At 39.2% G+C, this 16,117-nt stretch overlaps 1 protein-coding gene across 1 annotated transcript in view; it reads left to right on the plus strand.

The window, feature by feature from the left end:
- LOC145513800 (uncharacterized) overlaps positions 1 to 16,117 on the plus strand; it is a 331,143-nt gene that overhangs the window by 277,904 nt on the left and 37,122 nt on the right. Inside the window, exon 3 of the mRNA XM_081510757.1 lies at positions 13,522 to 13,579. Within this exon, the coding sequence (XP_081366883.1) occupies positions 13,522 to 13,579 (58 nt within the window). The remainder of the gene's footprint in view (positions 1 to 13,521; positions 13,580 to 16,117) is intronic.

Below are 16,117 nucleotides of genomic sequence, written 5' to 3' on the forward strand. Positions count from 1 at the left end.
AATACCTTTTCCACTTCATTATGCTAATTATATGTATAAATAAAAAAGTACATGAAGAGAAAAAGAGATGCCCACAGCAGCTGGACTGTATTATGATACTGTAAGGTAATTTAACAGCATACATATGATTCCAAACATCACTGCATTTGTCATTTCCTTATATTGATCTATGACCTGGTGTTGATCTTTCCTGATACTAAAAATATTTTAGTTTGAAATAATTGTTTCACATTTTGGTTCTTCAACTACAAAATGCATGGTTCTACTTTGAAAGATCACGAAATCAGTGACAGAATTAATATTTGATAATGAAGCACAGTATTTGGTAATGACATTGCCAGATTGCCATTAGATAGCTGTTAGGAGCTGGGAAGGGTCTGAAGTTTTACCATACTTACAGTCTTTCAAGTCAGCTTCATGGATGCTGATGAAGACACAAAACCCCTGGGTTAGAAGCATAAGACTTTATCAGTCCTGGCAAGAGCAATAGTCAGCGTGCATTTGCATTTGCACTGGTTTCCTAAACCCCAAGTCCTGCAGGGCAACACAAAGAAGGCTGGGTGACAGTAGTATTCACAGTGGGTTGGTATGACAGGAGAAGAACCTGGAGGTTAGGGAATCTGAATCTTTTACAATGTGTAGTAAGGCTGACTGCCTTTTGCTGTAAAGGGAGATCCGTCTCTATCTCCAAAGGCTGCCTGCTGTACAAACAAAAAATATCCCTGAAAAACTAATCTGAAACAAAGATTTCAGAAAAAATCTGAAACTTACAAAACATGCAAAAACAAGATGGACCCACAGAATATTGTCTTGTACTAATACCTGCCTACTCATTTCTTTACTGTCTTGGCTTCTGGTGAATTTTTCCATGAGTATACCACTCTATCAGCCACACTGCTTAATCTGGCTGAGAGAAGCTGAGACTCAATCTGTGAATTAGTCTTACACAGCATTTAATTAAGGATACTCTCACCAAAACTTCAACCATCTGCTGTGCTTACTTTAATCGTGCACCTAGGGCTCAGGCCCACTTAGCTAAATAAATCCCATAAACCATCAGTATCTACTGTAGGAAGTGTCAAGTGGTTTCTCCTTAAATTGCTTGGCCTGAGGCATTAATCCAGGTGCAGTAAGATGTATTAGTGATTGGACAGATTCCATCTTGGCCTACAAGGAGGAATGAAGTCTAGGAAGATTCTGTCCTCCAGACTAACTCTGGCCTGTGGATTGAGACTGACCTAAATGCCTTCCAGCACCAAAGTGAGTCATCAATAGTTCAACTAAAGTCAGGGGGAGAATGTGTATTGTCTGTTTTAGTTGAAGGATTTCTTTTGTATGGAAAACTGTCTTGAGGGTGCCCATAAATAACAAGTCAGTTCTCTCTCTGAGAATTTTCCCTGAAATAACCTGATTTTGGAGAGATCATTGCAGCTGTCTGAGGACTACATGATCTAGAAGTGATGTTTCTTTCAACACTTTCTGGTCTCCTATGACCATCTCTAAGGTGCAAAGCACTGTGTTTTAAGGAGGGAGGCAAGTTAGTGCCTGGCTTTCACAAAGAAATGCAGTCCTGGGCAAGTTGCTGTTGTTTACAATCCTTGGAGCCCACCAAATGGAGCAGACTTCAATCAGGGGCACAGGCTGCCAGTGCTTCATAGCCAACCTGTCCTCATGGCCAGCCCACAGTTCCAACTTTACTTATAGTAATTGAGTCTAATCCTTGTTTTTGGAGCAACTGCTTGAGTGTGTTCAACTTTACCTATTTGTCCACGATACCATTTAGATAGCATTCATCCAGTCTATGGAATGACGAATATCAACTATAGGACTAGGAGTAAAGAGATCCAGAGAGGCTGGCAGATATTTTGCATGGAAAGTGCAGAAGCTGGGGCTTTTATAAGACTTACAGAGGTTCTTTATGTCTACCACTTTGGCCTGTATAGGTCACTTGGCAAGCAGTGTACCCAACCAGGTGACCATTATCCTTAGACCATCATTGGACCATGTAAAACCCACAAGAGAAAAAGATGGTAGCACCAGAATTAAGTTTGGCTTCTCTAGGTTCCTATTAATCTGGCTTCCACCAAGAAGTTGCACCAGGCAGGTTGGCCTGAGGTTACCATTAGGGAAAAGAGAGATGTATCATGTCCAGAAATGTCAGGGTGGAACCTCCGGTTTTCAAAACAGAAGTATGTAATTCCTGATTATTACCCAGAACGTGTCTGAGGCAAGATGATTCCTTTCTGGGGGTAGCCACATTCAGTGAACAAACCTCCTTGTTAAAAATACTGTAGACCAGGAGGTGAGACAGGTAGAGTCAGAAATCTTTGGGCTTTGTCCTTTGAGAAGGTCAACACTCCACAGTGCAACAAGTCTATGGATGGTAGGGAGAGTGAAAAGTCCATTGAATACATTGGCAACCGCCCACTATAGGGTGGTTTTTGCAGTAAAATGCATGTATTTTCAAACTCTAAAAAGCAGAAAACATGACACAAGTTAGTTTTAAGTGCCAAAGTGGTATCACCAAGGTCAACTGGTGGGACTGAAACAGTAACATGGGATTTTGTGAGAGTTTCAGTGGAAGAGAGGCACTACCAGTAGCCTCAAGAAAGAATAAAAACTCCAGCTTAGTCTTTCAGGAGCAGATGGAGACACAAGCATACAGTGTGGGCTCCTTCCCCCTGAGACAGACAGGTCAGCTTCTGGCAAGAATCACAAAGTTGGCGTGCAGCAGTAGCCTTGGAATTACAAATAGTGTTTTTGCTTTTGCCCAATCTATGATGGTGGACATGTTTCCATATCTGGTAAAACATGGATCTAGATGGGAATAGTATCAAAATGTGTGGTGCAGCTTGATTACAGTTGGTCTCATTGAAGAACAAGCCCTTACTGTGGGTGTCTACATGAGTGATCCAGATGGTTGAATCAGCAGCTGTAATTTATTTTAGCTATTCACAGCCCCAAAGAGGGGCTTTCCAAAATGCTAGGCCATTAGTAACAACCCAAGAGTCAACAAAAATGGAACAAGGTTCATCAAAGGAAGTATTGGACAAAGAACAGCACTGAGTCCTGACCATTGAGGAGAGCAACAACGTCCACTTTTGATTCCGCATTGATGGCATTGAGATTGAAGTACCACAGCAGCACTTGGAAGCCATTTGGTTTTAGCTGAACTGAGCCATGATGAGCCAGCCATTTAGGGAAACCTCCGTGCATTGTTGATCTCATTGAACTAGTGGCTTTGCTTTAAGCAGTGTCAATTCAGTTCAGTCACTTAGTCGTGTCCGACTCTTTGCGCCCCATGGACTGCAGCACACCAGGCCTCCCTGTCCATCACCAACTCCTGGGGTATACTGAAACGCATGTCTATTGAGTCAGTGATGCCATCCAACTATATCATCATCTGTCGCCCCCTTCTCCTCCTGCCTTCAGTCTTTCCCAACATCAGGGTCTTTTACAATGCATCACTTCTTCACATCAGGTGGCCAAAGTATTGGACTTTCAGCTTCAACATCATCTTTCCAATGAATATTTAGGACTGACTTCCTTTAGGATGAACTGATTTGATCTCCTTGCAGTCCAAGAGACTCTCAAGAGTCCTCTCCAACACCACAGTTCAAAAGCATCAATACTTTAGTGCTCAGTTTTCTTTATAGTCCAACTCTCACATCCATACATGACTACTAAAAAAACCATAGCTTTGACTAGATGGACCTTTGTGGGCAAAATAATGTCTCTGCTTGTTAATATGCTGTCTAGGTTGGTCATAACTTTTCTTCCAAGGACTAAGTGGCTTTTAATTTCATGGCTGCAGTCACCATCTGCAGTGATTTTGTAGCCCAAGAAAACAAATTCTGTGACTGTTTCCATATTTTCCCCATCTATTTGTCATAAAGTGATAGGACCAGATGCCATGATCTTGGTTTTCTGAATGTTGAGTTTTAAGCCAACTTTTTCACTCTCCTCTTTCACTTTCATCAAGAGGCATCTTTAGTTCTTCTTCGCTTTCTGCCATAAGGGTGGTGTCATCTGTGTATCTGAGGTTATTGATATTTCTCCTGGCAATCTTGATTCCAGCTTGTGCTTCATCCAGCCCAGCGTTTCTCATGATGTACTGTGCATATAAGTTAAATAAGCAGGGTGACAATATACAGCCTTGACATACTCCTTTCTGTATTTGGAAACAATCTGTTGTTTCATGTCCAGTTCTGACTGTTGCTTCCTGACCTGCATACAGATTTCTCAAGAGACAGATCAGGTGGTCTGGTATTCCCATCTCTTTCAGAATTTCCCAGAGTTAGTTGTAGTCCACACAGTCAGAGTCTTTGGCATAGTTAATAAAGCAGAAGTAGATGTTTTTCTGGAACTCTCTTGCTTTTTCTATGATCCGATGAATGTTGGCAATTTGATCTCTGGTTCCTCTGCCTTTTCTAAATCCAGCTTGAACTTCTAGAAGTTCATGGTTCACGTACTGTTGAAGCCTGGCTTGGAGAATTTTGAGCATTACTATGCTAGTGTGTGAGATGAGTGCAATTGTTAGGTAGTTTGAGCATTCTTTGGCATTGCCTTTCTTAGGGATTGGAATGAAAACTGACCTTTTCCAGTCCTGTGGCCACTGGTGAGTTTTCCAAATTTGCTGGCATATTGAGTACAGCACTTTCACAGTATCATCTTTTAGAATTTGAAATAGCTCAATGGGAATTCCATCACCTCCACTAGCTTTGTTCATAGCGATGCTTCCTAAGGCCTACTTCACTTCTCATTCCAGGATGTCTGGCTCTAGGTTGGTGATCAGACCACTGTGATTATCTGGTTCATGATCTTTTTTGTATAGTTATGTGTATTCTTGCCATCTCTTCTTAATATCTTCTGCTTCTGTTAGGTCCATAACATTTCTGTCCTTTATTGAGCCCATCTTTGCATGAAATGTTCCCTTGGTATCTCTAATTTTCTTGAAGAGATCTCCAGACTTTCCCATTCTATTGTTTTCCGTTATTTCTTTGTATTGATCGCTGAGGAAGGCTTTCTTATCTCTCCTTGCTATTCTTTGGAACTCTGCATTCAGATGGGAATATCTTTCCTTTTCTCCTTTGCCTTTCACTTCTCTTCTATTCACAGCTATTTTTAAGTCCTCCTCAGACAACCATTTTGCCTTTTTGCATTTCTTTTCCTTGCGGATGGTATTTATCCCTGCCTCCTGCACAATGTCACGAACCTCCATCCATGGTTCTTCAGGCACTCTGTCTATTAGATCTAATCCCTTGAATCTATTTGTCACTTCCATTGTATAATCATAAGGGATTTGCTTTAGGTCATACCTGAATGGTCTAGTGGTTTTCCCTACTTTCTTCAATTTAAGTCTGAATTTGGTAATAAGGAGTTCATTGTCTGAGCCACAGTCAGCTCCCAATCTTGTTTTTGCTGACTGTATAGAACTTCTCCATCTTTGGCTGCAAAGAATATAATCAGTCTGATTTCGGTGTTGACCATCTGGTGATGTCCATGTGTAGAGTCTTCTCTTGTGCTGTTGGAAGAGGGTGTTTGCTATGACCAGTGCGTTCTCTTGGCAAAACTCTATTAGCCTTTGCCCTTCTTCATTCTGTACTCCAAGGGCACATTTGCCTGTTCCTCCAGGTGTTTCTTTTGCACTTCCTACTTTTGCATTCCAGTCCCCTATAATTGAAGGGACATCTTTTTTGGACGTTAGTTCTAGAATATCTTGTAGGTCTTCATATAACCATTCAACTTCAGCATTACTGGTTGGGGCATAGATTTGGATTACTGTGATATTGAATGGTAGTGTAATAGAAATTAAAGTTTCCCTCAGGAGGATGGCTGCCATTTCTTCATGTCAAGCCAAGATACTCCTTGGGCTAGGTTAATTGTGTTCTTGAATATTTCATTTTCACTTGACAAGTGAGGCCTGTTGTGATGTGCCATTCACATCCTATTAATTGTTGTGTCTGAGTTGATGCACTACATAACGGAATTATCAACCTAAAGAGTTACAAGGTCTCCATGGGTCAGGTGTTCAGTGTCAACAGGAACCCAGTAGCAAACTAAGAGCTGCTTTTCAAAAGGCATGTGCCTAGTAACTTTCTCAGAGAAGTGATGGGTCCAGAACCATAGGAGTGCCCCTGATGTAAGCTTCCAGATGAAGGCATCTTCTGCCAGAGGCTTCAGCAGGCAAACTCATTGGCCAGAAATGTATGGCTCCAAGAGGCCGTTAAGGTTGTAAAGCCCTATTTGGGATGTGCTAGAAAGATGATTAGAAACCAATTTACATGTTTTTTTTTAAATTTTTTTTAGCACTTCTCTACATGCAGCTTTTACCAATCAGAATTCCTTCTGACACTTATGGGACAAAAATATACAAGTATATAACATATTAGTTCTCTTAATAGTGTCAGTTGGAGAATCAGCAACAACAGTTCATTGAATTGGTCCAAATGCCCCACCCATAAAGTCACGTTAGCTTCCCTGTCCCACTGTGGGCCCCGCCAGTACTTAGTAGTAGAATTCCGATGTCCCTACCCCTCATGGAACTGGTAGAATGGTGAATTGGGCATCTGTATCCAACAAAGTCATAAAAGTTTGAGTCTCTCTCCTCCCTGAAATTTCTCAGCATACGCAAATGGGTCTATCTAGCCACTGGAGACAAAAAGACCTTGGCTACACCTCTAATCATACTTTCTTTTAAAGTCCTTTAGCCTGGAGAGAAGGGAGGGATCAAGGGGCAGGGAGGGAGAAGATGGCTCTGTTCCAGGAAACACATCTTTGCATTCACTTTCTGGTTAGAGTGCCTTGGCAGTGGATCATGGTTCCATCAAATGAACATCCAATGTTTTGGGCTCACTTAATTCTCTGGGTTGAAAGATGAGATCATCATGACAGATACCATCAGGTCAGTTTGGGGTGCTTTCTGACTCAGCTGTGGCAGTCACATTGCCTTCTAGCTCAGACATATTTGCTCCCATTGCCTGATTGGGCTTGATTCTTTGAGTGATGCTTTTTTATTTTAAAGGATTCCTCCTTAATTTGGGGCATTTCCTGATCCTTCATTGTAATAAAAGCTCTTAAATTTTCACCTGCTGTTAATGTATGTTCTAGGAGAATATTCCAGGGAGATATGGCCAATCATAAGAGTGTATCTAGATTGCTTTGGGTAAGTTTCTCATCCTCCAGTGAGTTACCTTCATCAGCATTGTAAACCCAATATAGGACAGTAAGCACTCATATCATAGTCAATAACACATCTATAGTTTCTTACAGGAGTTTGTCTATGGCAGAATATGTGGGTGAGGTAGCTGAGTTTAAAGGACCAGGAATGAGTTGGACAAATTCAATAGCTATTCTATGTCTGGGTCCTCTGTCCTCTAACACAGAGGAATAGCAGGATAAATGGGATGCTAGCCCTCAGCCTAGGAGCTGAGTTCATGTAAGGTCTGGACTGTCATACTGTCAGACACTGATAGGTACTAACACTTACTTTTTGAGCTCACCCGTTGTTAGGTAAGAAATTTAATGAGGGAACTGAGCTTAGAAGAGAAAGAGTGTATATAAAGGGACAGAATCAGAACTCAAAGATTGAAATCCCAGTGGGAATGTAATATATTTGGGTGCAGATTGGGAAGAAGTATCAAGAACATTGTCTTTATGGGCCAGTGGGTGTAGGCTCTCTTGGAGGAACAGGTTCAAGATCATCTCTTACTGGTCTTCTGAAATAAAATGTTAGCTAGTTTCCCTGAGGTCAGACTCTCCCCCTGCCAATACCTCTTCCAGGTGGCTGCCAGGGTTCCGTTTATGGAACCCAAGCCTTGCTGTGTCGGTGCGCTGCTTGAAACCCCTTCTTTGGGCTTCCACTGCAAAATAATGAAGGCTGGACTCTTTTGTAGGGCATATAACGTACTTCACAAGTTGGACTGGCTGCTTTGCAACCTCATCTCTTACGTCTCCCTAACATGTACCCAGTGTTCTAGCCACATGGAATTATATGTTTTCCCCTGGATACACTAGGCTCTTTTATGCCAGTTTGCCTTTACTGTCTTGCCTGGAATGACCTTGCCTTTCTCGGCCTGGAAAACTACTAGGTTCAGGTCAGTCTCCCCTCTAAATGGTTCTCTGGCTGGCAGGCTGCGCTGCCATGGTATCATATACACATTGATTATGATGCCGTGGTAGGGCAGAGGCTCTGCTGTGTTGCCACCAGACTGTGACCTTTTTGAAGGAACTTGTCTTATTAATTTTGGTAGCCCTGCTACCTACTGTAGTCTTTGGCATATAGTGGGCACCTATTCAATATTTGTTGAATCCATTTATATCTTTATGATGCACATGATTATTTCCTTGAAGCAATAAATATTTCATTTTATCATGTTAAAAAAAACCAGATAAGGACCCAAGATTTTGGATTATAATAAATAACACCAATCCATTGGATACAATATTAATGACTTTATATTAGATATCCATTTTTCATTTCCAAAGCAATCAACAGTAACTGCTGTAATTAAGCACTCTAATCTTTAAGGTTATTAAGTGCGAAATTAAGCTGAAGTCATCCAAGGGACAGCAGGTGAACATTGTTTTAGAGAATGAATGTTTATGGGTTTTTTTAAAAAGGGATACATGTCATACCTTTACTATATAGATTTTTTTCTGCTATACTCTACTTGTTCCCCAAAGCAGCACCTCCAACACTCACCACAACCTTTCTCTTCATTCCTTGCCTAAAAAACAAATATCCAAAAGGAATAGAGATATTGTGTCGAAGTACCCATCAATACAAAAGATATTGATGGAAGCACTATTTGAAATGTTGTCTGAAGGAACATTTGGAAAACATTCTTCTTGTGCGCTCGGTGAGGTATTGAATCTCCAGAGGATGCACAGCATTTATTCCTCCTGAAGAACAATTTGACTTGACCATTTTCTGGAAAAGCACAGAAAATGGAAGATCTTGTTACCTTGGAGGAATGGCCTGGTTTCTTAGTATCTTAGTCATTGGGAGACTAGTTTGTGAAAAACATTCTTCGATTCTGCCAGAGACACTTCATGCTAAATATTATCAAAGTGTAATTAAGAAAAAAATGGCATCCCTTAACAATCCTTCAGATGGCTTCCCTAGTTGGCTCAGCAGTAAAGAGAATCACCTGCCAGTGCAGGAGATGCAGGTGGAGTCACTAGATTGGAAAGATCCCCTGGAGGAGGAAATGGCAAACCACTTCAGTATTCTCGCCTGGAAAATCCCAGGGACAGGGGAGCCTGGTGGGCTACAATCCATAGGGTTGCAAAAAAGTCATATGCAACTTAGCGACTAAACAATAATCTTTCTGATGTGACACACTGACCTTCAAGATTCCCTGACACTAAACTGCAACTATATGTAGGATGCAAACCAAAAGTGCACATCCCCTACACTGATAAATATTGTACAATAGTGCCCATTTTTCCACAAGGAAAAACTTACACATTTAGAGCAATAGTAGTCCTTCAGTATGTAAGAAAGTCAACACCAATCAACCACATTTTCCCACTGAGGATGGGCAAGTCTGCTACTAATAAGCAGTTAGAATTGGTTTTCAAGAAAACATTTGTTTTCTACTTTTACTCTGGTCCACAAGAATACATCTTCAAATAAGAAAATAAATCCTGGTTATGAAGAAAGAAATCTAACAAGTACTCATTGAGTGTTGTAATGTATTTTGTACATGAAGTCATTCAGTACCCATTTTAACCTTCTTCCAACTTCTCTTCTTCCACTAAAGAGGCTTGAGTGTAAAAATTATGCTTGCATACTCCCTTGCAATTAGACTCCAGACATGTGACCTAGATGCTACCAGTCAGATGGCCCTGAATAACATTTGAATACTAAAATGAGAAACCTGAGGCTTTAGTCTTAGAGAGAGAATAGATCTTCTGACATGTATAGTGGAGTTGGAAGCTGGTTCTTTTGAAATAGCTGTGGTAGGAGTTGTGTTCATATCTTAACATGCTCAGTACTAAATTTGGGGTGGTAGCTCAGCTGGTAAGGAATCTGCCTGCAATGCAGGAGACCCCGGTTTGATTCCTGGGTTCGGGAAGATCCGCTGGAGAAGGGACAGGCTACACACTCCAGTATTCTTGGGCTTCCCTGATGACTCATCTGGTAAAGAATCTGCTTGCAATGTGGGAGACCTGGGTTCGATCCCTGAATTGGGAAGATCCCCTGGAGAAGGGAACGGTTACCCACTCCAGTATTCTGGCCTGGAGAATTCCATGGACTGAATAGTCCGTGGGGTCTCAGAGTCAGACACAACTGAGTGACTTTCACTTTTCTTTCATGGTATGAATTGGAAGTTTTTTCTGCCTTAATTGTACCTGGCTTGGTAGTATCCAAGTCTGGTTCTCTAGACCACATGGAGATTTGAAAGCTACCAAAAATCCCCTTCTGTTTCAACAAATTAGTTTCTTGTCTTGTTTGTAACCAAGAATTCTGCTTGTCTTTGGTGTACTAAACACATATTCCCTGTTCTTTGGTATATTCTAGAAAGGGAGATACATATTAAACACAGATAGAATGAGAAACATAATTGCAACTGTGGAGTTAAAATGGAAGAAAGTTTAGGGAGATATGGGCCCTCCCAGGTGGCGCCAGTGATAAAGAAGTCATCTGCCATTGCAGGAGATGTAAGAGACGTGGGTTCAATCCCTGGGTCAGAAAAATCCCCTGGAGGAGGGCTTGGCAACCCATTCCAGTATTCTTGCCTGGAGAATTCCCATGGACAGAGGAACCTGGGGGGCTATAGTCCATAGGGTCTCACAGAGTCGGACACGACTGAAGTGACTTAGAACACACGCATAGGGAGATATGGAAAATAATGGGATTGAAGTTTGAAACTGTGGCTCTGCTTTAATCTCCCAACCCAAATACCCATCAACCCACTTGCAACTAAGGACTAGTGAGAAACCAATGAGCATCTTGCTTCAGTATGAGCTAGGTGGATCTCTTCTGAAAATACAGAGAAACTTGGGTCTTTTTTTTCATTAAATGTCAAATGATCTAACATTGCTATTCATAAATATGTATCATAACAGAATACTAAAACAATTGAAAGCAAAGGAAATTAGAGTCTGCATAATAACTATTTAATGTACATATCCCTTAGCTCTAATACAGCACCATTGTTCTCAACTCTGACCAGATAGGAAACAGTTAATGGAGAATCTTATGTTCCTTCTCTGGTTATTAATTAAGTACAACATAGAAGTAAAAAATTATAATGCATTTATTGAACTATTCATAGTTCTTTATATAGTGCTCTATATCTTAACCTTTTTCTACTTTGTGGAATTAATTTATTTTAACTAATCTATACCCTGTGCACCTAACCACTCAAGACTACATAACTGAACATTGTGTGCTAAAATGTACCTGGAGAAGAATATCAGTGGTAGATGCAAAAATTATACATGGAATTCTATACACTTTTGAAATATGAGATCCAAATTGATGAACTTCCTTGGTCACACTCAAATTTGAAATATAATAAACTTCACATAAAAATCCTATTAAATCCCTAACAGGATTATATCCTCACCAGTTTTAACATAAATCTGCCCACTCATCTATTTCTAAAGATAGAAAGCATAATGTACTTGAAAGAATATAGGCTTTGAAATCAAATAGAACTGTGTTTGCATTCCATTGTTGCCATTTACTAGGTCTATGGCATGATCATATTACTTAATTTCTCTGAATATCACTGTATGATGGAAAGAGTAATACCTACTTTACAAGGCTTAGATATTAATAAATATTAATATTTCCTTTCCCTTTTTCCCTAATTACCACTCCCTCCTCTGGCTTCTCAGAATTTCTGGAAAATTAATGAAATTCATTTCGTTAATCTGTTAACTAATTTTAAAAGCAATTGTTTATCTATATGCATGTGTTTATTTATGTGTACAGTTACATGCCATCCTAAAACTAAACTCATGAAATACTTAAAAATGCACTTGTAACTAAGAAACATCTGTTACGAAACTAATTGATTAGGCTCTTACTTGTCATGTGACTTCATAAAATAATGATTTTATTAAATTAAGTAAGAACTTGAGATTTTTTACTCAGAGAACATATTGAGTTACTCCAGACTTCTCCTAGGAAATGTAAAACAGTAAGAATTAAGTAATTTTTTGAAACCCCAAAACTATCTGTGACAGGATATACTATACTCTTACAAAGAAAGATCAGTTCAAATAAATATATATTTTTCATTAATAATGGAATTATAAATAGTCCTAATTAATGAATAACTTTATATCTGATTATGAATCAAATAAAGTAACACATTTGGAACTATATAGTATATGTAATGCTTTTATTGAACTACTTGTAGCATTCGGATATTCAGATATGTAACAATTAAATAGTCTTCTTTCTTAGGGAATAAATAAGTGTATTAGAGAAAATAAAAGATGAATATACATGAGAGTTTTAATTGAGTCAGAATTTGTTGTTGTTCAGTCGTTAAGTCGTGTCCAACTATCTACAACCCCATGGACTGCAGCGCGCCAGTCTGATCTGTCTTCCACTGTCTCCCAGAGTTTGTTCAAATTCTTGTCCGTTGAGTTGGTGATGCCATTCAACCATCTCTTCCTCTATCACCCACTTCTCCTGCCCTCAATCTTTCCCAGCATCAGAGTCTTTTCCAATGAGTCAGCTTTTCGCTTCAGGTGGCCAAAGTATTGGAGCTTCAGCTTCAGAATCAGTCCTTCCAATGAATATTCAGGGCTGATTTCCTTTAGGATTGACTGGTTTGATCTCCTGGCAGTCCAAGGGACTCTCAAGAGTCTTCTCCAGCACCATAATTCGAAAGCATCAATTCTTTGGCACTCAGCCATCTTTATTAACCAAATCTCACATCCATGCGTGACTACTGGAAAAACCATAGCTTTGACTATATGGACCTTAGTTGGCATTGCAGAATGAAATGGCAACCCACTCCAGTATTCTTGCCTGGAAAATCCCATGGACGGAGGAGCCTGGTAGGCTACAGTCCATGGGGTCGCAAAGAGTCGGACACGACTGAGCGACTTCACTTTCCTTAGCTGGCAAAGTGATGTCTCTGCTTTTTAATACACTCTAGGTTTGTCACAGCTTTCCTTCCAAGGAGCAACCATCTTTTAATTTCATGGATGTAGTCACTGTCTGCAGTGATTTTGGAGTCCAGCAAAATAAACTGTGTCACTACTTGCAATTTTTCCCTTTCTATTTGTCATGGAGTGATGGCACTGGTTGCCATGATCAAAGGTTTTGAATATTGAGTTTCAAGCCAGTTTTTTCACTCTCCCCTTTCACCCTCATCAAGAAGCTCTTTAGTTCCTCTTCACTCTCTACCATTAGTGTGAATTTAGTTAATTACGATTGTCAAGGAGCTTCATCAGCTACTGGATTGAGCAGTAGATAGAAAGACAGATATATATATGAACATACATGGTTTTCAGTTTTATAATTTTTCTTCATTTTTTTTTTTACAGATTCCAGTTCTCTGTTGATATTCTTCATCTTGTCATCTATGTTTTGCACACACTAATGGCAAGTATCTTAAAATCCTCATAACTACAGCTTTTTTTTTTTTCTATTGATTTTGACTATTTGATCTTGTTGCCTGGTATACTTGGCATTTTTTAAAATTATCATTATTATTTCATGGTGGACAGTGTCTATGTAGAGTAAATTTCAATTTCAAGCTGTGAATGATTTTAGGGTCCTACTGAGAGTATTTTCTTTAGATTTTGGCAGGCAGGCAGAGTAAAGGCAGATCACCTTCATCCAATCTGATAGGAAACAGATCCAGAGCTGAGTTTCAGTCTTTGTATGGACTGTTCAATTTCTTAACAGCCTTACTTCTAGGATGTAGCCTTTATAGGGGTCCCAACTGGATAGTCTGGGGGTATTTACCAGGGTTTTTGTCTCCCCAAGGCTCTATTCAGCTTCAGTCTCAGATATTCTCCCAGTCTCTGCCCCTTGCCTCTAGCTTCTCAGTTTCTCAGATCTACTGTAAATTTACAAATACCTTCAGGAAAAAGTAACACTAAATTTTAAGCTCATTATTCCCTACTTCCCCTCCCTCCAGGGTCTTGGATTCCTAATCTTCACTGCTCTCTGATACCTTCAGAGAGTTGATTACCGTTTTTTCACCAGATTCTCTGGGGAAATTTTCAGTGGGAGAGTTGGTCTGAAACAAGCTGATATACCCTAACTGAAATTAGCCTATGCTTCTATAGGTGTACACTGATATATAGGCAACTCTTGCTAATTCAGAATTTGATTAACCTATTTGAAAATTAATTGTGGTTTAAAAATAATAAAAAGTACATTAAAATATATGTATATACAGAAAATATTTCATATTTCTAATATGTTTTCATATTAGAAAGGTTGTTGGTGCTATTTAGAAAGCAACACAGCCTACATAATTTTGCAGCAACTTGGAATCATTCTGCTCCCTCAAAAAAAAAAAAACAATATGTATATATAAACGTTTTTTCCTCCTGTAAACAGACTTTCCTGAGTCCCAAACCATAGCCAGGCAAATAGCAAAGGCAAGATAAATCGAAGTAACTTCCAGTACCAGAGTCAGGCTGTGATGCTGAACAAATTAAATGAGGAGAGAAAGGAACATGAAACTAGTTATATCTTTTGCCCTGCTTGCTTCCTGTTTTTATATGTTAAAAAAAAAAAAGCTCAGTTAAGAAATACCAGAAACAGACATTTTAATAGAGTAACTGTTGGTATTTGGTTTTCTCAAGAAATTTCTTTAATGTTTTTTGCTCCTAAATATTTGTACTTTGATTTCTTTCACATATTTGGATTTAGATTAATAAATATAAATGTGTCCCTAAGTATGATTACATTTGTAACTTTAACTCAGATTACATTAAATCTATTTTAGACCACATTTGTAAGTTTCTTTTTTCATGTACACATCCATGACTTAAGCAACTCATTTAACACCAAAGAAAAGCATTGATTTTCTTTAAAAGAAAGAGTATAACAAAATGGAACTAAAATGTGTGTATCAGGAGCTGTGTTTCAAATTTCACACTCCTGATGAGTCATTGTATTTCCTAATTCCTCACAGTCCCAATCAGAAGTGTAGAAATAATGTCCGAGAGAAAGCACATGAGTCTAACAGGACTGCAGCTTTGCACAACCCCAGCAGGTACCGATAGTGGACTGTGTGCATAATAACTTCTGAAGTCCTTATGGGGCTGAAGCCCTGTGTCTAAGGCCAACATCTTGTCTGTTGATTATCAGTCCTAACTATATGTGAGTTATCTAGTGAGCTTTGCAAAAACTTTTATTCCAGTCCTACTAAATTAGAATCTGAAAGATTCGAACCCGAAGATTTGTCTGTGTTTTTGAAAGAAATCCAGTCAGTTTTGCAGCACAACCACATTTGGAAACTTCTAGTCAAATTCATTCCTACCTCTATTTCTAAGATGTTGTTACAGATTTAGAGTTTTGTCGTTCTCAGATATCATCTTCATCTGATGATTTTCCTTATCTTTCTTCAATAATCCACTTTAATCCTTGACATCTTTTACCAAAATTTTTTCATATCTTATCTAATTACATTAATATGTAATTAAAGTTTTTGTTAGTCTGAAACAATAGAGAAAGATCACACACAATTTCTTATTATTAAATATAACATATTTTAAGTGGAAAATTACTAAAACTAATATATCTATGATCAGTGATATATGTACCAATTTTCTCTCTATTAAAAAAAGCAAATTGAGCTATAGCCTTCCCTTATCCCTTTCCATTCCCTCCTTTACCAGAGGTAAAAGAAATGGTATTTATCATTTTCATACGTAGTTTGGTAATTGTTCACGTTGGAGACCTGCTATGGATATGGGTACAGTCCCAGGCAAGATTTATACTCTCTCCCCTGGATTTTCAAGGGCCAGCGAGAACTCACTGGACACCACTAGAACCACGACGATTGTGCTATTTATATATACACAGTCGATCCTCATTTGCTGAAACTCATTTGTAACCCCCAAGTCTATACTCACGAAGCTTTTGCAGTCATGTACAGAGTAGTGAAAAATTTGAGTGACT

This window comes from Giraffa tippelskirchi, chromosome 7 (assembly GCF_054371585.1).
Source record: "Giraffa tippelskirchi isolate mGirTip1 chromosome 7, T2T-mGirTip1v1.2.pri, whole genome shotgun sequence".
In the NCBI taxonomy this organism is placed as follows: domain Eukaryota; kingdom Metazoa; phylum Chordata; class Mammalia; order Artiodactyla; family Giraffidae; genus Giraffa; species Giraffa tippelskirchi.